At 41.7% G+C, this 23,769-nt stretch overlaps 3 protein-coding genes across 4 annotated transcripts; 2 read left to right on the top strand and 1 right to left on the bottom strand.

Annotated features, from left to right (window-relative positions):
• The first annotated feature begins 7,218 nt into the window (after positions 1-7,218).
• Positions 7,219-10,217, top strand: LOC311032595 (receptor activity-modifying protein 1). Its single transcript, XM_084039496.1, has 5 exons — positions 7,219-7,396; positions 7,567-7,653; positions 8,246-8,359; positions 8,591-8,744; positions 9,756-10,217. Exons 1-5 carry the CDS (start codon positions 7,360-7,362, stop codon positions 10,009-10,011), a joined length of 648 nt encoding a protein of 215 aa, XP_083895622.1. The 5' UTR covers positions 7,219-7,359; the 3' UTR covers positions 10,012-10,217.
• A 143-nt stretch (positions 10,218-10,360) lies between these two features.
• On the top strand, positions 10,361-18,167 carry LOC311032588 (uncharacterized protein; the record flags this gene model as incomplete). The annotated part of the gene is made up of 7 exons (XM_084039489.1): positions 10,361-12,095; positions 13,439-13,560; positions 14,068-14,172; positions 15,004-15,750; positions 16,007-16,158; positions 16,262-16,389; positions 17,999-18,167. The coding sequence occupies exons 2-7, from the start codon at positions 13,479-13,481 to the stop codon at positions 18,165-18,167; spliced, it is 1,383 nt and encodes a 460-aa protein (XP_083895615.1). The 5' UTR covers positions 10,361-12,095; positions 13,439-13,478.
• LOC311032578 (UDP-glucuronosyltransferase 2B20-like) lies at positions 18,026-23,410 on the bottom strand. 2 transcript variants are annotated; one of them, XM_084039479.1, is made up of 3 exons: positions 23,283-23,410; positions 20,878-22,351; positions 18,026-18,148 (listed from the first exon to the last, which is right to left on the bottom strand). In XM_084039479.1, coding segments are annotated over exons 2-3 (1,467 nt in total). In that variant the 5' UTR covers positions 22,344-22,351; positions 23,283-23,410; the 3' UTR covers positions 18,026-18,147. The 2 variants fall into 2 exon arrangements, with proteins under 2 accessions (XP_083895605.1, XP_083895604.1); XM_084039478.1 differs by lacking the exon at positions 18,026-18,148 and adding an exon at positions 18,721-18,887.
• Positions 23,411-23,769: the final 359 nt, after the last annotated feature.

The following is a 23,769-nucleotide window of genomic DNA, read 5'->3' as shown; positions in this document are numbered from 1 at the left end:
AAGCACTTGTGTGTTTTGCTGACCTTGCCGTAGCTTCAGATTCACCAGAAGATGCTGATAATGATGCCATATCTCGTCTGTGGGTGGCTTAACGTCTATCGTTTGTGATTAATTTGAAGAGTTAAAGTCATTGCTTCTAAAATCATGTGGCGGACAGATGTTAATCATCATAGTGCACTGGGCTTTTGTACAGCAATGATAATCTGCACGTAGGGTTTTAAACCAACAAACACATTTTGATTCACTGTAGATTTAAGAATATATTTTTATTTTGACAAATCTAAAATAATATAAAATGTCCTTTATGAGAGGAGACAAAATTCAGTTAAAATGCACATTGACTTGAAGTTTCAGAGAACACATGAGGGTGCGGCTGCAGACCGGCATCAAAACCAGTTTGCAACCTTTCCTCGACCTCTGTTTGAGGTTAACGGGTCGTTGTGAAGTTATCGAGCCACACCAGGGTCACAGGGATCGGGTCAAAGTGATCGGGTCACAGGGAGGTGCATGAGAACCTGTTGGTGCAATTTTGTGTCTTTAAATTGAAGTTGAACCTTATATTGAGTAAATATATCTCAGTCATGCATCTATATTTTTATTCTGCATCTGCAGGAAATAAGAAACATCTAACAAAGAACATGAATTTGAGTGGTTTTCTGCTGACTCGCCACCTTCATATCAAGATTTATTATCTGTGAAATGAGGAGTCACAACAACATGTCACGTATTTCATTTAATACCATAGTTTACGATAAATCTAGCCCGCTTTGCGATCGATAACGGGAGTGCCACTGTGTGTGTGTGTGTGTGTGTGTGTGTGTGTGTGTGTGTGTGTGTGTGTGATAATCTGAAGGCGTTGATGGCGAGCATCAAACCACAGCGTGAAACCAAACCAAAGTGTGGTTCTGTGGAAACGTGTTTTCTTCCCCTGCTATCATCTTTTAAACATGTGGTTTATTGCAAAGTGATGTGAAAGTGACGACCTGCTTTTCAACCTGTAAACAACAATCGACAGGTCGACCCGTGATTGGCTCCTTTCCTCTGAAATAATTCGCCTCTTTTTCTCATTTTTTTGAATTAATTAATTAATTTTTTAAGTCCCGTTGAGATTTAAAATCTCTTTTCCTAGAGAGACCTGACCAAGAGGGCAGCATAAAATCCAATCCAATCCAATCCACTTTATTTATATAGCACAATTTAAACAAACACAACGGTTTCCAAAGTGCTTCACAGTAAATAAATAAATTTCAACACAACAGAAGCGCAATAACAATGATGGACACAATAGGATAGAATCAATATAAATCAAATAAAATAAGATAAAAATGCAAATAAAACCAGATAAAATCAGATGAAACTCAAATAAAATAATTAAAATAATAAGAAATTAAAAGGGTGCACTTTGAATGAACATAAAAATCTAAATGAAGGTCGTCCACCAACGTGGACGCACATGAAAACAATGTTTACAAGAGGTTGTGCATTCCAGTTTATTTTATATCAAATAAAATAAAATAAAATTTAAAAATAAAAAGGTAAAAAGTATGCACATATACACATAAAATCAACACTCTACATGGTGTCAAACGCCAAAGAGAAGAGGTGGGTTTTAAGAAGAGATTTAAAATGAGACAGTGAAGAGGCCTGTCTCATGTGCAGCAGCAATCCGTTCCAAAGTCTTGGAGCTGCGATCACAAATGCTCGCTCCCCTCTGAGCTTCAGCCTGGCTTTAGGCACTGTCAGGAGCAGCTGGTCAGCTGACCTGAGAGAGCGGCTGGGAGTGTAGGGGTGTAGCAGCTCAGAGAGGTAGGGTGGAGCAAGGCTATTTAAGGCTTTAAAAGCAAATAAAAGGATTTTAAAATGAATCCTAAAATGAACGGGCAGCCAGTGGAGGGAAGCTAAAATAGGTGAAATGTGCTCAAACTTTCTTGTGCCAGTTAAAAGACGTGCAGCAGCATTTTGAACCAGTTGAAGACGGGCAATGGAGGACCCACTAACCCCCATATAAAGTCCATTGCAGTAATCCAGCCGAGTGGTCACAAAGGCGTGGATCACTGTCTCAAAAATAAAACAGCTCATCAACTTTCAAACAATTACTTACGTCCGTCTCCAGATGGTACAAAATGCAGCTGCACGTCTTTTAACTGGCACACGTAAACACGAACACATTTCCCCCATTTTAGCCTCACTCCACTGGCTGCCTATTCCTTTTAGGATCCATTTTAAAATTATTTTATTTGCTTTTAAATCCCTGAATGGTCTTGCCCCGCCCTACCTCTCTGAGCTTCTACACCCTTATACACCCGCCCGGTCTCTCAGGTCAGCTGATCAGCTGCTCCTGAGTGTGCCTAGAACTAAGCGGAAGCTCAGAGGGGGCCGTGCCTTTGCTGTGTCGGCTCCTAAATTGTGGAATATTCTGCCTCAGCACATTAAACAGGCCTCTTCTCTGTCTTTTATTAAATCTCTTCTTAAAACCCATCTCTTCTCCTTGGCCTTTGGCACCCAGTAAGATGTCTCCTTGTTTTAAATTTCTTATTTTCATTGCTTTTTATTGTGTGTGCTTTTATTATTTTTATTACTTTTACTTATGTTTTATGTCTTTTAATTTATCTTTTGTATTTTTATGTAATTTTGGGCTTTTCTTCTGTACAGCACTTTGGTCAACTTTTGTTGTGTAAAAGTGCTTAACAAATAAAATTGGATTGGACAATGCTTTCATTTGTAATAACTCCTAAAAGTAACTAGACTTTTAATGCAGTTCATATGTTTATACATTTCATTATTTTAAGGCATCAGGCATGTGTTAAAGTGTTAAATGTTTTCACATTTCCACATATATTTTTATTCTGCATCTGCAGGAAATAAGAAACATCTAACAAAGAACATGAATTTGAGTGGCTTTCTGCTGACTCGCCACCTTCATATCGAGATTTATTATCTGTGAAATGAGGAGTCACAACATCATGTCACGTATTTCATTTAATACCATAGTTTACGATAAATCTAGCCCGCTTTGCGATCGATAACGGGAGTGCCACTAGGTTTGTGTGTGTGTGTGTGTGTGTGTGTGTGTGTGTGTGTGTGTGTGTGTGTTTCCCCTGCTATCGTCTTTTAAACATGTGGTTTATTGCAAAATGATGTGAAAGTGACGACCTGCTTTTCAACCTGTAAACAACAATCGACAGGTCGACCCATGATTGGCTCCTTTCCTCTGAAATCATTCGCCTCTTTTTCTCATTTTTTTGAATTAATTAATTAATTTTTTAAGTCCCGTTGAGATTTAAAATCTCTTTTCCTAGAGAGACTAGTTACTCAAATCATTTATCAATGTTTTATGCAGCATTACTGTGATAATCAGAACAATATTTGCATTCATCAGGTATTATATAGCAAGAAAATAATAAAAGACTCCTTATGTTATTATTTAGTTGTCTATTTGACACGCAAACCGCTTTATTAGCAGGAATATTCCTAACGACCAGTTTCCTTGACGTTTAACGGAAGCCTCTTGAAAGTGTTGATCACATTTATCAAATTCATTTTTTTAATGTATGTTTCTCAAAAATGTCTATATTCTTCAGTCTAGAATATTTGGTGATACTGGTGATACTACACTTTAAGAAATAAAATCCCATTCTTCCATTTCACAAAAGAAGTTCTTGAATGAAGAATTTTACCTGAATAAATAGGAAAACACACAAAGACTGAACTCTCTGATATGAGAATATGCTCAAAATAATTATGCATTATGAAACCAGATATTTAACAGCAATTTTCTATCTGTTAAGACACTTTGGTGCTACAAATTAATTTACATCAGAACCACAAAAGGTAGCGAGTGAAGTTTGATACTGACCTGAACGCCGTTACACAGCGGTGCTGGGTCATTCCACGCCAACTCGCCTTCATTTCAGGAACCTCCCCAGGTCTCCTCTTAGATGCTTGAATGTAGATCTGTATGTTTGTACCCACCATGGAGGAAAGGGCTTATGTTAAATCTTTTATGATTCATCACCCAAGTGTGATATCCTGGCAAAAATACAGTATACCTGTGAATTGATAATGATCCAATCATTTCTGTGTTATGAGGAAACAATTCTTTGTTCCATATTTTCAGGATAGCTCATATAGTTTCACCTTATTTTAGCTAGTTTTGGCCAAAAAGACATTTTAAGCTTCCTCGTGACAAAGTTGGGGGAAAAGATGCATTTTTCAGACATGGCTTTCTTCAGTCCAAATTTCAAAGGTCTGTATTTCTTCCCTAGTGCGATTATTGTAACTGTAGTTGTGTGTTTGATGTGTGGACCTGTTGCAGGTGTGAGAGTGATGTGTTCAGTTGTTTGTGTTATGAGTCATTCGGTCTGCCATTGCTCTCTAAAAGGCCCAGAGGAAGTATACATTTTAAAGGTGTGAACTGTTATTTTTCATATTTGACTGGAATCGGTTGCATCTCTGAAGGTGTGTGTGAAGCAAATTTTCGATTGCAAATTTTTGACCGCAGGATCCTTTGTGTTTATTTGTCGTCACCCGGGCTAGATGTGCTGGAAAGGAGGTGGGGTCGACAGTGTGTCCTCCATCATGGCTCATGATAGTTAATGATACACATCATTTACATTTACATTTAGGTCATTTAGCAGACGTTTTTGTCCAAAGCGACTTACAATAGTAAGTACATTTGTCAAAGAAAGAAACAAAGAAACCACAACATAATGCCGATAAAGTAAGAGCTAAAAGTGTTAGATCCTCGTCTGAGTAAAGTAGTAGCTGTTCAGCATCAGCTGATTTACTCCTGCGGTATGCACCCAAAGCAATTGTGATTTAACGGCAAGAGGATGCTGAAATAACTACATCATGACGACAACTTGTAAAAATTGTGAAGTCATGCTAACTACTTTTAAAATGCTTGTTTTCTGAATGGAGTTTGGTTGATGGGTGCTAGGCTATGCTAACATTCTAGCTGCTCCATCAACACTCCAAATAAGGTCATCTAGACATAAATACAGACCTTGTTGTTTGGACCACAGACAGTCTCTGGGTTCTCCACATGGTCTGGTCTGGTCTCTGGACTAATGTGAGGGACTCTCGTAGAACTCTGGGGGACCACAGACAGTCTCTGGTACAGTCTCTGGACGGGTAACCAGTCTATCACAGGGCTGACATGTAGAGACAGACAGGTAACCAGTCTATCACAGGGCTGACATGTAGAGACAGACAGGTAACCAGTCTATCACAGGGCTGACATGTAGAGACAGACAGGTAACCAGTCTATCACAGGGCTGACATGTAGAGACAGACAGGTAACCAGTCTATCACAGGGCTGACATGTAGAGACAGACAGGTAACCAGTCTATCACAGGGAGACATGTAGAGACAGACAGGTAACCAGTCTATCACAGGGCTGACATGTAGAGACAGACAGGTAACCAGTCTATCACAGGGAGACATGTAGACAGACAGGTAACCAGTCTATCACAGGGAGACATGTTGAGACAGACAGGTAACCAGTCTATCACAGGGAGACATGTAGAGACAGACAGGTAACCAGTCTATCACAGGGCTAACATGTAGAGACAGACAGGTAACCAGTCTATCACAGGGAGACATGTAGAGACAGACAGGTCCCCATCCTGCATGTCTTTGGACTGTAGGACGAAGCCGGAGAGAACCCACGCTGACAACACAGAAGGAACCCGAACCGGACCCGGGAATCGAACCTGGGACCCTCTCGCTGTGAACAGTCAACAGTGCTACCCACTACACCAGCGTGCAGCCTCTCTGGACTGATGAGCTACCATTGTTGACCTCTGGGGGGCCACAGACTGCTACGTTATATGTTTAGTCTCCACTTCTGATTCAGTGACGATGGGAGTCTCCGCGCTGATTGGCTTTCAGTTAGTCAAATGATTCGCTCGAGTTGAAATAGTTTCACTTTGTGTGAACTGGCATTGCACCAAAACTTTGCTTCGCATTTGGTGTGTTAAAAGTATATCAATATATAGACTATCATGAGAATATACTGATCATTCTTAAAAATTAGACTTTTTAAAGCTCCTACACACAAAAATTATTGAAATGCAAAAAATCAAAAGAGAACTTAATGGAGGTCAAACTGGTTTATTTAAATCAGTTCAGCAGACAGCACCGTGGCCTTTGTGTTATTTGTTTGCAAACATCCTTCATTAGCACTTCTTACCCCCCCCCCCCCTCCAAAAAAACATCTTTCAACATGCAGAAAAGCCCCAAATGCCAGAAGTTTCCTGTCTCTGTGACTTGAGGTGTAGACACAAGTATCACAAAAAGCTCTGACTTCCTACAGATTAACAACCACGAAGCTCCGGAAGTTTTCTACGTAGTCGTTGGTGCTGCTGTGACCACACTTCTGTGTTTAAACCAAATTTTCTATCATGTTTTCTTCCTAAAATAAATAGATTTTTGCGCAAAATAGACAAAACTTTGCCTCTGCGTCACGGCTGATATATTGTTTATATTGTGTCTTGCACCGGCAGTTTCCTGATTCCAGCCTCGGCCTCGGTCCGGACCAACTTCCCCGCCGCTTAATGGAAGGAGGAAATCCCGTAAGAGCGTTTTCAGCGACCATGTGAGGAAGCGCAGGAAACGGGGGGCCGTGCCGGCTCCTCTGCAGCCGCCAACATCAGGTCGGCCCCATTCCAATTAGGAGTTATGTCACTGTAGTGTTGTTATCATGTGTTAGCCTGCAGATTTAATGTCACGATTACCTTGGTTTTATCTTGATATATAGCACTAATGGAGCAAACATCCTGGTTTCACTTGTTGTTATGAAACATTTTTATTGATTCATAGATATGATTTTATTTATTTGTTTAGTGAACATTATTTAAGGTGGAAAAACAATCAAATTACCTCAAATAAGACGACCAAGCATAAATGCATAATTAAATGTTTATGCATCCTGTTTTTTATTTTTCTTTAATCCGGCTTTATTTTTTAAGTCATTATTTATGATTATCCCGATAATGAAAATCCACCAAGATAAAGTTTTTTAAATTGCGATCTACAATAAAATCCTATATCCTCCCGTCCCGAGGATTTTGGCAGCTGTCAGATCTAAAAATGATTACACTGTATCAAAGAAATAGCTCAAGTTGGAATTTAAGTAGTGTGCCCCTAAATTCGTCCCCCGGCTCCTCCTCTTCCTCGTCCATTCTGTTTATCACATTTCAGCATCACATGCAACAACAAACACAAAGTCAGCAGCGAGATAAAGAGGGCTGGGCGTGTTCCTCAAAACCGGCTCGGCTCTCAGACCTTCAGCCTCATCAACGGCACCTCAGGTCAGCGAGACCGGCCTGGAAGGCTCGCCGCTCTGCCCCCCCCACCATGATCCTGTACCTGCTCTTCACCCTTCTCATCCTCGGTCGGTTCATCACTTCATCTCTTTTTCAGTATTTCCTGGTTTTTACAGATTTGCTGCATGTTTTCGTGTTCATTGCGTGGGATTGATGAAGGAAGGAGGGGGGTTTAGTTTCAGCAGCAGAGAAAATGTCGGTGTGATGTCGAGCAGCTGAACTGAATCTGCGTCTGCAGGTAACGTGGAACCACAAAGGGCCAACGTGACGGAGGAAGAGCGGATCGAAGTCCAGAGGAATCGAACACTCGGAGACTCCAACTACAGTAAACAACCTTTTTCTTTTCTCGTGCATGAGCGGCGCCTTGAGATACTTCGATACTTTGAGATTTGCGATTTGGTCGATCGATTATGGCCACCGATATTCAGCATTCTTATGGTTATCGGTCCGTTTTTAAGCCGATTTGGCTTTTAAATTTATTTTGACTTATTTGGCTCCGATGACTGGTCTTTATTTTACTTATTTAACTAACTATTTAGTTTATTTGTTTGTTTGTTCAGCTTCCTGCACCTTTTTAATGTTCAGGTCACGTTGAAAAGTGTGAATTAAAATTTCAACAATGTTCTGTGTTGTGTTTGACATCTTTAGCTTTAACAAATATCGGTTATCGGTCTCCTGGTATAATTAAAATCTAATAAAATCAATCTACTAATGGTTTTGTGAGATTGTTAGTTTACGAGATCGTTTGCGACAAAGAAAAGCAGGAAATCCTGCTAATAGAGAACATTTGGCATCGTGGCTACACGTGTGAATCACTGGTGATCTGTCGGCACGCCGAGGGCGAGATGATGCAGCCGTCGTGTGGATTTGACACAAATAATCCACCTACGATCAAAGTACAAACGTTTGGCCTGCAGGTGGGATGAAACCGGACAACGTGACGGCGTTCCATTGGCAGGAAGACGAGAAGCGGATCATGGAGGAGGAGCTGCAGAGCAACCGGACCTCCGAGGTCATCACCGAGGACGACGGTGAGTGTTTCGACCTCCTCAACACGAGGAGAGGAAACACCGCCGTCCTTATCGGCAGTGTTTTAATTTCCTGTAGCGAAGTGAGCTGCCGGCTGTGTGATAAGCTTTCAGGAATCTAGTTCCTCTTTAGGTGAAAGAAGCTCGACTTGAACTCCATGACCTTTGGTGTTGGTGCGGTAATCACGTGTCTCTGTTGGTTCATATTCTTGTTTTGTTGTTTCATGACTGCAGAGAGATTCCAGCAGCAGGAGGACGAGTTCCCGGGGCGCCACTGCCAGGAGGACAAGCTGGAATCGCTCAGTCACTACGTCTGTGGCGCTGCGTTCGACGTCGAGATGATGTCGATCGGCGAAGAGAGCTGGTGTGTGCTGCACGACGTCATCGGGTAAGAGTCGGGCTTCTCCTCCGTTTCAACGTGCATCATGAATAAAAAACTAAGCAGCTACTGTCGGCCATTTTTATATGATCAACTCCATTTTATTTCTTTAGCCAAGAACAAAAACAGATTTTATCTTGTGATTCAGCGAGCACCGCGGGGCCAGACACCATATAATAAATGTTTTTGAGTGGGTATATTTGCATTATTATAAATAGCCTATGATTTGCCAGCATCCAGCTCATCTGGAATACACCGACATTCATAAGTTAGTAAAATACTTTCATGATCAGCCTCTGAAATGTGACTATTTCTTACCTAAAATAATAAAACAATAATGCTGACACAACACCACGTTGGCCACATGTGCATTACAATGAAAAAAAATGAATTAGGTGCTCTTTTAATCACGTCTGATTCGTGTTAGTGGAAGTAGTGAGACATGAGATCATAAAAATATCCTCTTAAGCCACTTTCCACAGAGCAGTGTTGGTGTCACTGGGAGGACTGGGCCAGCAGACGGCTGCAGAGTGAAACCCAGTAACTGGTGGTGATGGTCTCTTCCTTCGGCCCGCCCTTCCTCTGCAGGCCCAATCACCTCGCCCCTGTTTACGTTCACACAGGAAGTAGTTTGACCAACAGTCTCTGATGTGTTTCACGGTCTGATGTTAGGAAGTTTCTAAAGTGATTCTTCTTTTTTTTTTATTTCGATCCCTTTTTTTAATTTCGACATGATTGTAAATTACCTTGTCTTTGTTAATTAGATTTGAATATATTTTTTGATATTTTAGATTCATTATTGTATTAAAAAACTGGCAAATTTGCTACTTTATAAAGTAGAATTTTTTTCCCACCTCTGCTCTGTTTCCCCCCCCCTACAGTGGCCCTAGTATGCCGTCGTAGAAAAGTGATAAATCCTCACTTTTCCAAGCAGAAACGAGAGAATGTTGGTCGTCTTTACTAGATGATCAAACTATTGATCATCAAAGCAGCGGACTAATGGATTGTCTTGCGTTCCAGACCGTACAACACCATGACGCTGTGCTTGGAGAATCTGTGCCCCCTGGTGGGCTGCTACTACCCGAACCCCACCGTGGAGGAATTCTTCCTCGACGTCCACTCGTACTATTTCCACAACTGCACCGTGGACGACTTGGACACGCCCCGGCTGGTGGACGCACCGCATGGCCTGGTGATGGCGCTCACGCTGCTCCCCGTCGGCCTGATCCCTGTGCTGGTTTACCTGGTGGTCTGGAAGAGCAGCGTCCGAGAGTGAGTCGTGTCGGTTTAGGGATGTTTATACTGTAAATCAGTCTGGTAGGGGATTAAAAAGACGAGGTAATCTCACCGTTCCTGACCTTTGGCATCTTAGATATTATTGTCTGTTCATCAGCCCTTTGGGTATTTGAACCTTTTTACTCCTTTTATGCATTAACCTGTGTTTTTTTGTTTTCTCTGTGCAAATAAATCAACTACACTCAAGCATGCAAAGCTGCACTCATGGTTGAAATCCAGTTTCAGACTTTCATAGTGAAGAGAATGTTATTAAAAAAATGAGAATTTGTTGCTCATTTCTTCAAAGGGTTGTTTTCGGGGGTTAAAGTGTGGTTTAGATTAGAGGTCAGATTAACACACTGTGTCGAGGCTCATAAAAGCCCTGTGATGGTTCCTGATCAGCTGTAAATGCTGCTGGAGATAAGAAGATGGAGGCGTCATTAGCACAGAGTCTCACTAACGCCGGCGCTGCTGGTCCTCTGTATGCACTGGACACACACACACACACACACACACACAACCACACACACACACACATCAGCAAAGTAAAGGGGCAGAGCTCTCCGTGAACTGATACGTTTGGATCTAAATTGTTCTGTTACAGGAGATGATGGAATGCGTTTCCTCTCTCACACGTATCCATGGCGACGTGTTTGTTTAGGGCAGATCTCTGCAGCAGAGAAAGAGCATTGTCCCTCTTATCTGCAGCGTCTGTTGTCACTGGATGTCCTGCTGGTCGCAGCATGTTGGGTTTTCTAATGTATCACTGATGAAGCCATTTAATGAAGTGAAAATAAGACATTTCTGGGAAAGTCTTGTGTGTTTTAAATGAGTAAAATACTCCAGGAGATTTAATTCTGCACCTGGAGTTAAATACATATCCAAGGAGATGCATCACATATACACACATACGTCTTTCTGCCAGATGTTGAACCTGCTGCAGAGTTTTGCTCCCAGACAGACAGAAGAGCATTAGTTGGAGGATCAGGTCTGGATTTCACACCAAAACCCCAAACTGGGAAAACACCGTCACCAAAGAATGAGTTGTTGTTTTATCAGAATTAATTTGAGCTGATTTAAATGATCCAATTCACAAGAAAAAAAATATTAGAAAAAATAAACAATGAAAAATTATTTTGTAGAGCAGAAATATGATTTAAAATATGTTCTGCTTCCCTTTTAACCTGCCGTCATTGTACACAGAAGTACATAGAAGTACACAGACGGGGGGGGCTGCTGCCCTCAAATTACTATTTGTAGTTGATAGTGGCAAAGGTAGTTTTAGTATTAGTTTACTATGTACATGTAATAACAATAATAATTATTGTTTATCATTTCAAATTATTAGAATTATTTCTTGCTAACACACACGCACGCGCACACACACACACACGCACGCACGCACACACATGCACACACCCCCACACACCCCTCACTCTCTGATCTCCCGACATATTTTGTTAATTGATCTGTAAACTGACTTTCTTCTCCTCTTGTATCTTTTTTTTTTTTGTCTTGCAATAAAATGATAATTATATATTTGAAAGTACACTAAACAGAATCAGGCCTTATATTTGTGTAAAATGACACAGTGCCACCTGCTGGTAAAAATAAGTTTACTGCTGATGAAAGACCATAAATCTACTTCTGGATCTTCAAACCTGTCGAGGAAAACCTCAGATGAATGAGTCAGAACGCGTCTGCTGTTTAAAGCCAAACAATGACAGAGTCGTGGCCTCGGTGACTATTGTTCAGGGACAGATAAGGTGACATCAAACACAGGGGCCACTATTAGGAGGCCCTCCACCTCCTGGAAGTAGAGCAGCAGGAGGTGAGAGGCCTATAAATGAGACGCCTGCTGCTTCAGAGAGACCAGGACGGGACGCAGATCTGCCAGAGACCACAACCAGGACGGGACGAACAGGACGGGACGACTGGGACTGGACGACTGGGACGGGACGACTGGGACGGGACGACCAGGACAGGACGACCGGGACGGGACAACCAAGACGGGACACAGATCTTGCAGAGACCAGGACGGGACGCCTGTCTTCCATAGACTGGAGGACTGGGACACGAACTGAGGTGAGTCATGACATCATGGCAGCGGTTGTCTTTTTCTAAAGTACAGTAACAGAATGATAATGTAAATGCTCATTACAGTACTGCAAGTACTGCATGCATGTATAAGTACTGGATTGAAAATGTTTTCATGATTTTACTGAAGTAGAAGTGTTAAAATATCTATAAAAGAACTTAAATCTATAACAATGGATCATATTTTATGAGACTTAAATTATACATGTTTGTTCTGTATTTATGTAAAATATCTAGTGATTTTGCTGCATTAAATGTAATATTTCTCTGATATGTGGTGGATATAAAGATGGAAATATTCAAGTACCTGATTTTACTTAACGGGCCGGTTCATCCCTAAATCAAATATACATTTGTCTCTCATCTGTAGCTGCTATTTAATCAGTGTAGTGTTTTAGTAGTTTAGTCTGTAGGAACTATTTTCTTTCAACAACGAAGCCTGTGGATCCTCTTTGGTAACCGGGTCATGATTTCTGTAGAAGAGACGTTGCTGTTGAGTCTTTCAAATGTTTTTTGTCACTTTGAGCATGACAAGTGTCATATAGTCTCATTATATTATATTATATGATATTATAAAGACACTCTAGATGGATTAACAGCAATACAAGAGAGATGGGAAAATATGTGTCCTTGATTTTTGGGTGAACTGTACCTTTTTAATACAGCCCTTACTTCATCACTACTTCTATTATTATCAGGAAAAGAGATAACATCTTTATTATGTTTTTCTTGTGCCAGAGATTGATCAAAAATTACAACAAAAGAACAAGAAAAAACAATGGCGGAATGATATAAACACATAAAACCAATAATATATATAATAATTGTAACAGAATAACAGTAAGAGTGATATAAATTTAGTAAAATGAGTAAACAAAAATAGAAACATTAAGACGAGTTAAACTATAAAGTTTATAATACGAACGCAAGTGCCTTATACAGTTACTGTAAAAGTAAGATTTAGTAGAATAATTATAGTAAATACAAGGAATAAAAAGTAATTTGGGATTTGATGAATTCAGATACATTAAGTTGAGTAAAAATACAATATTTGACATAGAACTTAGAGTAGAAGCATGAAATCCTCCTCACACGGTGTAAATATAAATCAGAAGTTTTAATCTGAATCGTCTGCAGCTGGATGATCCAACAAAAGTGCTTCTGTGCTGATGCATAGGAGGAAAACCACAGCAGCACTTTAAACGCCGGCGTTCCTGTTTCATGTCTCGTCTGACGACCGGCCGGCGGGTTTACAACAAATAAGTCATTTATGTTTCCCAAACTTCAAAACGTGACTTGAACACAATGCATCCTTTTCTTTGCTGTTCCAGTTCATCGCTTCCTGCTGCTACCCGACACCGTGCAGGGAAGATGGTTGGCCATCAGTGGCTCCCCTGGATCAATAATCCCACCTCCACCTCGGCCACTTCAGCCAAACAGGATCAGGAAACACGTGAGTGACATCTTTTTAAGCACTAAATGCCATAAATGTAAATGTAATAGTGATGAATATGAATTAATAGTAATAAAATTAGTGATAAATAATAAATAGTAATGAAAATAGTGATATATTATAACAAATAGTAATAGTAATAAAAAAGTGATGAATAATAATTGTAATTAAAATAATTATGAATGATAATAGTGATAAATAATAAATATGAATGAAAATAGTAAATAAGGGTAATGACCTACTCAATTAATTAAGATGATTAAATTATTTTGAATTCATATATTTTCTGTTGTTGAATTCAAAGCACCTTTAAACAAATATAATGGCATAAAATAAATGGCAGATTAATTACATTGTTAAAAAAAAATGTATTTCTGTTTAAGGACTGGGTGATTGTGTTAAGAAAAGATTTTCAAACTTCTATAAAGAGACATAAACGTTATCCCTGTAAAATGTTGGTTCATGAAAATTCTACTATTAAAACACTAATAATAAATGTGTTTGTAGCTTCAGATTGCTTCGCCGGCAGAAAGAAAGTGACGTGTCCCGTCGTCGGCCTCTCGACGCTCTGCTTGTTGCTGCTCGTCGCCTGCGTCGCACTTTCCGTCTTGTGTGAGTACAAATGTGGACGAGCCAAAATATGTTACATATGCACTTTTAAAGTAGGCTAATTAGCCCAGAGTAGGAGGGAGTACTGCTGTTCCACTTTCAAGTACGCATATAGTATAATATACTACTTTCCCAGAAGAATCAGAATCTGAAATACCAACGTCCATGTTATAATTGACAAACTTCACGTTTAAGTTGACATGTTGAATTATTTAAACACCCAGACAGCAGCACGATGATTCACTAGTGTCCCTCTTTAAGCTCTGTTTTTGGGCTCCACCCACCTGACAAAGAAATATCAGAGTATTTAGCCTCTAAATGCTCTGCTACGTTTGAGTTACAGCGGCTTTATTGGAGCTTTTAATGCTGCCAACCTATTGAAAATGCCCTGTTAGTGGAATAACTAGAACAGGCTTAAAGTTACAGACACAAAACTCAAAAGTGTTTTGCATTAAGTTGCCTAATTGAGCCGGTAAAGTACAGCCTAGTTTTTCTCTGAAAACAACTGACAAACACGGCGCTATGATTGTGTGCTGAGTGTGAGGTTGCGCTTAAGAGTTAGCATACATGCTAAACTATTTCTAAGCATCTAACTGCAGTCTCCACTGAACTCAAAGCAATGACAAGACTATAGGGAGACATTACGTGATATTGATCTCCTCCTTTACTATATAATAAGAGTATTTTCCAACATGTTGAATCGCGTGGAGGTGTTTTTAGCTTTAGACAGAACCATCAGATTCATATTCAACTGTAATGTTTCTATTTTTAAAATTCAATCATTAACATTGAAGCGTCCTGTGTTGTAATGAGTCTTTTGTCCTTGGTTTTCAGATAAAAACGCATCAAACAGCAAGCCAGAATGGAGAAGCCTCCTGTTTGACTACCAGAACGTCAGTGACGGCTACCTCGCTCTGACCGCAGCCAACGACGGCCTGCGAAGAGACAAGCAGCGCCTCAAGGAGCACAGCAATTGGCTGCGCGAGCAGGCCGAATTCCTCAACGGGACCTCGGCCAATCTGATGTCTGTTAATCTGGCTCTGAGTTTGGAAAGTGGCGAGTTGATGGAGCAGATCGTCAATCTGACTTCCACGAACTTGCGGCTCGCTCGAGAACACGAGCGGCTGGTTCGGCTCGCGTCGGAGCAGGAGGCCGAGAAGCTCAACGCCTCTCAAGCCATCAAACGTCTGGTGGACGCTGATGCTCGGCGAGACGAGGAGGGGCGGCGACTCTCTCAGATCAACAACCTCCTGAGGGACGAGCTGGTTCAGGTGAAGGAGAACAATCAGAAGCTGCTGGAGCTCAATGACGAGTCCCGAGGAGAAGTGAAAACTCTGAGAGAGAGGATGGGAGTGGTGTCGGACGACGACGGCGACAGACGACAACGGGAGAGATTAACGGAACTTCAGGAACAAAACCAGAACCTGAGCCTGGGGTTGGAGAAAGAGAGGCGGGAAGTAGCAGAGCGAGAGGAAAGCCGGAGAGGCGAGATGGACCGAATGGCGGCAGACGTGCGTTCGATGAAGGAGGCCTTCAGCTCGCTGGACCTCTACTGCCCCGAGGTGGATCACAGGACCAAGGGTACAGCCTCTATTGTTCTTTCTGTCAAATGAAAAGACCAAAAGCAACATAAGTTAGTGTGTGAGTTCCCTTCAAAAGCTTTAAATCTTTATTCACAGCCCACAAATATATAGTTTCCTTAAACAGCTGGTCACCATAGTTTTTTTAATCAAAGTTATGGATGAAATACTGCATTTTTTGGGGGACTAATTTTAAAGACGGAATAATCAGCCTTGTCTGTTTAATCACAAAGACAAACGGCTTCCTTTTCCAACAGAACGGGTTTGCAGAACGTGTCCCGACAGCTGGAGACTGTTCGAGTCCAAGTGCTACTTCTTCTCCTCCCGAGTGCTGACCTGGAGCTCCAGCAGGTCCTGGTGTCGGACACAAGGGGGCGATCTGATCGTCATAAACAGTGGACCAGAACAGGTAGAGGACAGCGGGAACGGAACGTGCAATAATAAAATATATATATATCTAAATCTGTTTCCAGGCGTGGTATGATTTTGAATGATCTGTTGTCTTTTTTTAGAGCTTCGTGTTTGAAGGCAGCCAGTCTGGGGAGGCGAGTGGCAGCCGGCTGTGGATCGGCCTGACAGACGCAGAGGATGAGGGTGGGTGGAGCTGGGTGGACGGCAGCCCGGTCGCTTCAGATGTCCAGTGAGTCAAAGCATAACATAAGTCATAACATTACACTCGCTGCTTCAACAGCAGCTAAACTAGCGGTTACCACAAAGAAAATAATTTCCCTATATCACAATTTATCTCAACATTTTTGAGTTTTAACTACCGAGAATAGCCATAGATGAAATGACATGTCCAAATACCAGCAAATTAATTTTGTCCCCCATTACTATCGATTAAAGTTAATTTTGCTGTTGTCCGTGCTGCATTAAAGTGGCAGTCTGTATTTAGGGACTGTTCGTTATTTATTTTAAGATCCACCTGTGTTGCTGAGATGTACTTTTGTATTTGAAATGTTGCTGTTTTCATGACAAAAGCAGAGGAATCCCCCCCCCCCCCAACTAAAACTTGTTGGGTGACCCACCCCTGTTTTCCTCCGGTGTTCCATTCCATAAATACCAAACGGTCCCTTAATTGTCTATTAAGTTCCTATCTATCAAAGAGAGAGTTAAAACAATCATGCGACCACTAATAAAAGTGAGTGTACCTGCTGCTTTGCACAGATACAGGATCTCCGTGTCTGTGGCGACATTCCCGCGCAAAATTCTAAATGAGTTTGATCTTTTTCCGTCAGTCAGCAGCGGTTGGTCTGCAGGTGAAGCTACTCACGGAAGTATGCTGCGTTTACTTGTAATGGGAAATCAGTAACTTCCAACTGCTGAGTCAGGCTCCCTCTAGTCTAAAGTGACCAGGTACATTTCATTACTGCTGACTCACAATGGAGGATCAACAGACAGAGAAAGAAGACCATTCAACTTCCGGTCCAAGAAAAAGAAACAGCAAACTAATGGAAGTGAAGAAGGAAAGTCATCAAGAAGCAAAGTGACGCCAACGAGGGAAAACCACGGAGCTCCGTTCAGTGTGGAGCATTTGAAGGCATCACGCAGATGAGAGACAGTCCACACTGTTGGGTGAGGGAGATGAGTCCCAGAGGCTCGCCTGCAGTTCCATCTACCGCCAGAGAGGCCGCTAGAAGCAACAGATCTCAAATCTTACAGACTGCCACTTTAAGTAAATTGGTGACTTCAACTTTGTTTTGCATCTGAAACTATAAACGCTCAACTTATTGTTATGTTATGAAGTTGGCAGTATTTTTAGCGTTAAAAGCTCTGCTAAACCTGCTGTATTCGACCTGCTTGGCAGCAGACAGCTCTCATCCACAGCTAGCGACTAGTTGGGGATCGTAGCGGAGCATTTAGCTTCTAAACAGATGTTTCCCTCTGGAGTCGGTGGAGACCAAAAACAGAGCTGAAGGGAGCATGGCCAGAAACACGACTCCAGATGAATGACGCTATGTAAGTGCTGAATGTATAAATACACAACTGTGCCAGATATTCTGTGTCACTGTATGAAGGATTATCTTGCTTTAGTTACACTATAGACCTCTTTACAGTAAACAATGATGACATATGTCACACATACGTGTGCGCACGCAGTTTAGCAACACAAGAAAAAGGTAACCAACCCTATCCAATAATATTTAATTCACTTTGTCAGTGTTTGTTTGTGACCTCCTAGAAATCCAGGTGAAACATCTCAATGGGATTTAAACTGATATAATGATTTCAAATGTGTCTTCCTGCAGATACTGGCTGAGCAGACCAGGACTGGGGGCGGAGCCTGATGACTGGAAGCTGGATGACCCTCTGGGAGAAGACTGTGGACACATAGACACCAGTGAAAACGCACTCATGTCCTGGATGGACGGTTCCTGTAAGACGCCTTATAGATGGATCTGTGAAAAGAATATTTAAATCATCCAGGATTTTTTTAAATTTCTAATTCATTTTGGAAAAACAGCAATGATACATTAATTATACTGTTATACTTTTCTTTATGGAGGACATTATAGGACTATATCTCTAATGTATACATACAGGACATGCTGCTATGTGGTGGTTGTGTGCATGTTCTCTTTCATAATAAAAACAAAATATTTAGTCTTCAGAGCAGGCGATAACCTCCGGTTCTAAAAAGTGAAGCCAAAGCTGAAGTGCTTTAAACTGTCATTCTCTCTACTGGCCACCAGAGGGCGACTCCTCGCTGATTGTATAGAAGTCTATGAGAAAATGACTCTATTTCTCTCTTGATTTATTATCTCAGTAAACACTGTAAACATGAGTTTATGGTCTCAGTCTCTAGTTTCAAGTCTTCTTCAATCCAGCATGATGTTCATTTAGTACATTATGGTCCATTTAGAGTCCAACAGACCAGAAAGCAGGGGATGCTTTCGGGGCGGGGCTACCTGCTGATTGACAGATTGCTACCACACTACCAATGCAGTTAGCTACTAAGATGACTTTAACACTTAGCTGTAAAGTTGACCTTGAATTATGAATCTAACTTTGTAAGCAGCTTCACACCAGAATCCAGATAGATCCAGATCCATCCGTCGCTCCTCCACAGTCCAAATATGGTCACTTCCTTCGCTAGTTGCAAAAATCCAAGATGGCGACGGCCAATGCCAATCAAAACTGTAATACACAAACCAGTGGGTGACGTCAGGATGACCATGTTCACCGCTTATATAGAGTTTGTTTCGGAGTCCAATTCATTGCTGTATCGTAGAAAATAAAGACAGTATCTGCCAAGTCTTTTCTTACTTATTTAATACTTCTTACTTGTACATGTTCTTCGTTCAAGTGATAATACAGTTCATAAAGTTGTAGCATTCAGTTTGAAATGTTGATCCTCAATATGAAACGAGGCAGTTACATTTAATTTTGGAAACAGACAATCACAGATCTGCATTCCAGATGTTGGAAGTAAGGCACACAGTTGTCCACTGAAAGAAATCAATACATCCACCTGCTTCTGTTGTCTGTCTGATGTTTTGATTTGTCTTGCATCCAACACTTTTAAGACTTGTGATGGTGAGGCCTCCTAAACATTTACATATTTGTCCCATCCATCCATCCATCCATTTTCTACCGCTTATCCTCTATTTAGGGTCACGGGGGGGCTGGAGCCAATCCCAGCTGTCATTGGGCGAAGGCAGGGTACACTCTGGACAGGACGCCAGTCTATCGCAGGGCCGACATGTAGAGACAGACAACCATTCACACTCACATTCACACCTATGGGCAATTTAGAGTCACCAATTAACCTAACATATTTGTCCCCTAAAATAAAAATCAAGTATCTTGAACACAATTGCATTATTGTTCTGTGGTTGTGGACGTTAGGATGCAATTGTTAAATCTTTAACGTGAGTTAATGTTAATGTCACACAATGAAAATACAATGCTAACATGCAGATGTTAAACATGTTTACCATATTCACCATCTTAATTTAGTGTGTTAGCATGTTTGCAAGTTAAGACTAAGAACAACGTACAGCTGAGGCTGATGGGAGCGTATCATTTTTCTTTTTAAGTATTTAGTCAACAACCCAAAGTAATAAATTAAGGCAAATGAAGTCGGTTGAAACTCTGAGGGAGCACCAAAGTTATTCTGATTCATACTGAGGGAGATATGAGTGTCCAAATGTTGTCTAGACGCGTGGTGACGCTGAATCACGTCACCAAAGTCATTATGATTTATTCTCTGGGGACCATGATTTGTCGGTGCAGAATTTTGCGGCGTTTTTCACTCGAGGAATACTGACCTCGGCCTGGTCTCCTAAAATTACATTCCCATGCAAGGAAACTGGATTGTGAATTAAGTTTACATGCATATTTTATTGTGGATTATTTTTGCTTTTGTTATTTGTTTTGAATCAGTGGCGGGTTTGCATTGAGATGAGGTTGTGGTGGATGGGTCGCTGGGGAAGTGTTGTTGCTTAAACCCATCAAAGTAATTTCGTAACATGTTCTGTTTCAATTTGTATTGTTAACCACATGTTTCAAACTGTGATAAAATATGTTTCCCTCAAATATGGAATTGCAAGTGCAGTTTAGTTGCATGTGAACATCAGTTTGTAGGAGACACGGTTGGCTGAGGATGCTCGAGGAAAATTGAGGGCGTTACCACAATTGATAAAATATATCCTCTGGGCACCATGAAAACCTGGACCAAATTTTAATCAATCCATCAAATAGTTATCAAGACATTTTACTCAAACCCCAAAAATGTGATCTCATGGATTACCAAAAAGCTTAGGACTCTTGGAAACATGATTGTCTGTAGAATATAGTAACACAACACATTCAATAGTTGTCGAGTGATTTCAGTCTTGGCCAAAGTGGTGGACCAACCCACCGACTGATGGGCGGATATTGCCATCCCTAGGCCTTGGTGGTAATATAGCCAAGAGTATAAAATATTGCCGGCCATGTCCTTCACATTCATTTTAATATGAGAGGCACTAATATGATGTGAGGATCCGGAAACTATTCCTGTTTGGTTTTTCTCCTCCTGCAAAGTCGAATGCAAAGGAATCGCATTAATCCCACTACAGCGGTTGCCAACATCAACAAAACTGCTATCAAAAAGCATAAAACATCCACAGAATAATAGGCATACCAGGGCATCTTATAAGACTCTGTGCGTAAATGCGCGGCTCCCTTGTGCCTCATAACAAACTCAATCCAGTAAAGGGCCGTTTCCAGTGGATGCATCGGTTTATCCCGGTGAAGAGCAGAGAGGCGCTTCATGTTATTTCTGTAAGAGGGATTGTTAAGAACCTCTTGTATCGCTTCCAGGAAATTCTGATGATCGAGTTTGGTCGCATCCACTGCCTTAGCGGCTCCTCGCACCTCCAATCTCAAAAGGTTCTCAAACTGGTCAAACAGAAGGGGTATGCCTATTATCGGCACTCCGTGGTAGATGGACTCGTAGATCCCATTGGTCCCACCATGAGCCACAAATGCCTTAATCTTTGGATGACCCAAGAGGTCGTTCTGAGGCATCCATTTCACCAGCAGGGTGTTGTTGCCCAAATTGTTGGGGGCCTCACCGGCATGCCTCCATATGACCTTCTGAGGTATTTGGGCAAAGGCAGCAGCAATTTCGGAAGTTATTTCTATAGGTAAGCCTTTAACTAGGGTACCAAGAGACATCAGGATGAATCCATGCTCTCCCGATCTTTGAACAAACTCCTCCAGCTCTGATGATAAAGGCTTAGACGGCTTACACTGAAATCCACCAATATAGGCAATGTTTGGCATTGTGGGTCTGGGGAATTCAAAGACAAAGTCCATCCTCATTAGCCAGATGTCTGCTCCTTGTAAAAGGTGATAGAAGTTCACATCTGGACCGAAGTACCTGTCTACGAGTATATCATAGTGAGGGCTTACTATAAACTTATCGATGCACCAGTTGAGAAAAAAGTGGAATAAGTTCTTGACCCGTTGATCGAAGGTCATCTTATCCGAAGCGGCATATCCTGAAGTTGGAACATAGGACGTTGGAGATGGGGCTATAACAAAATGTCCCTCTCCACTGGTGATCCATTTCACATTAAAAACAGTTGGCAGCTTGAGTTCATGAGCCACCAGAACTCCAACCGGTAACCCCGGGTCCAGAAGAACTACGTCAAACTGAGTGTCACGAATGCTCTGCATCAGAGTCTTGTTCTCAAACATTTCTATCACCAACATGCTCGCCTGCCGGTGAATGTTCGACAGCGTGCCAAGCATTTCCCAGTAGAACTTCACAAAGCCTGTTAGTGTCGCCCCCTCTTTGTGAATCGCCAGCATCTTGACCAGGAAGGTTACAAAGAAGTCCTCCTCCTCTATACTTATGGATCCTGGTAAGGTGACGGTGATGGAGCGGTAATGTGGAGCACTTTCTTTGACATACCAGCTTGTGGCTGTGCGGACCACAGTGACCTCGTGGCCCCTGGCATGTAGGCTCTGGATCAGCAGGTTCATGTTGACCCAGTGGCTGCCATCCACCGGGAACACCAGAATCTTTCCACCCTGGGCACCGGAGCTTGTCAGGAGGGTCACACTCACCACCAGAAGGGAAATACCTGGGATGGTCCCCATTGATTAACCTGGGGGGGGGGGGGCAACAACATACAAGTTTAATGTGAGCAAAAGCAAATTAATTATGAGTCATTGTCTCGCTCTCTATCAAACTCTCTCCCACTGACAAACTCAAGCCCCTTTCCCGTTGCACAAAAACCCACTAACATCTGCCGTTTGTCTTAGAGGTTACAATTGACACATCGGCATTGACCCCACACACACACACACACACTAAAACTGGTTTGATCACCTCTTGAGGAATGTTATGGCTCCACCTAGTGGTCAAAAAACCAACTTGTCTTTGCAGAATTAAAGCTGGTGTCACAATATGTAAACAAGATTAATTATATGCTCTTGTTATTGTTTAGGCCTGCAGTACTCAACGTCAAAAAGTGCTCGGCCAGTCTCTGTATAAAGAATCACTTCATCAAAAAGTACTTCAAAGTTATATAAACTTGTAGTTTGTTTCTGCTCATGCTTACTGCCAGATTAAAAGACTTCCATATGACCAATGTCATCATTCTAAACTATAACAAAATGTAGTTTTGGGTGTTCCGTGCTCCATAAAACTACATTTCCGAGGTGGTTTAATCTGTAAATTCCATACGTGTGGTGAGGAAGCCAGAGGGAAGTGACTATGTGGATGCCAACAGAGGCTGCTCCAAAAGGAAACCCAGGTCAAAGTCCAAAGGAGAGCTTGGGCTAACTAATGCCTGCTTTCACAGTCTCTAACAAACAGGCTGAAAACACTTTGTAGAGTCTCCACTCATAAACATGCAGAAGAAACATGCCCTCAAGTATCCAGTTTCCCTTCTGCACATCTACTGTGGACAGAGAGGAAAAGAGGAATCTACCACCATGAACTCAGATCAACCGCATAGTCTGAGTCCTGCAGGAGTTGGTGTCAGCAGAACTACCGGAGTTGTTAATGTGTTGCAGAAAAAGAGGAAGCGTTACCTTTAAATCTCTGAAACGGCTGAGAAATGTTTTGGGCTAGCTCTGGACGAGTGAAACCCAGCGTCTGCAATGGAAAAGAATCCCAAACTGCAAACCCGATTATTGTGTTACGTAAGGAGGAGTCGGTGTTGGGGGAGGGTGGCACAACAAATGGACTTCAGTATGTATGTGTGGGAGAGTTTTTCCCACCCCCTTTTCTCTGCATCCTGCCCATGTACACAGGATCTTCCCCCAAAACAGCTTTCTGGTGGCCTTTTTGTGACCTGCACAATGAGTTCATCCTGCAAGACACAGATGTGGTAAAAGATTTCCCCCCCAATACAGTATATTTGGTCCGTTGACAAAATGTAAACGGACACAACACAACGGACATGTTGGCACATTTATAAATGTATCCACATTTGAATTTCCTAAAACTGCAGATTTCAGCAAACATTACCCAAACAGGAGGATTAATTGCATTTGTTAAGGACTATTTTCTGCAGCG

This window comes from Eutrigla gurnardus (assembly GCF_963514095.1).
Source record: "Eutrigla gurnardus genome assembly, chromosome: 22".
Classification (NCBI taxonomy): domain Eukaryota; kingdom Metazoa; phylum Chordata; class Actinopteri; order Perciformes; family Triglidae; genus Eutrigla; species Eutrigla gurnardus.
Note: the sequence above shows the minus strand (reverse complement) of the source record. Positions and strands in the feature narration are given on the sequence as shown.

What these genes read in the sequence shown, in the direction of transcription:
- LOC311032595 (XM_084039496.1), top strand. Translation starts at nt 7,360, where the DNA reads ATGATCCTGTACCTGCTCTTCACCCTTCTCATCCTCG. An exon ending in ACTCGGAGACTCCAACTACA is followed by an intron (nt 7,654 to 8,245) that starts GTAAACAACCTT and finishes TTTGGCCTGCAG; the next exon opens with GTGGGATGAAACCGGACAAC. An exon ending in GTGCTGCACGACGTCATCGG is followed by an intron (nt 8,745 to 9,755) that starts GTAAGAGTCGGG and finishes CTTGCGTTCCAG; the next exon opens with ACCGTACAACACCATGACGC.
- LOC311032578 (XM_084039478.1), bottom strand. Translation starts at nt 22,343, where the DNA reads ATGGGGACCATCCCAGGTATTTCCCTTCTGGTGGTGAGTGTGACCCTC. An exon ending in GAGTCTTATAAGATGCCCTG is followed by an intron (nt 18,888 to 20,877) that starts GTATGCCTATTA and finishes TGTGTATTACAG; the next exon opens with TTTTGATTGGCATTGGCCGT.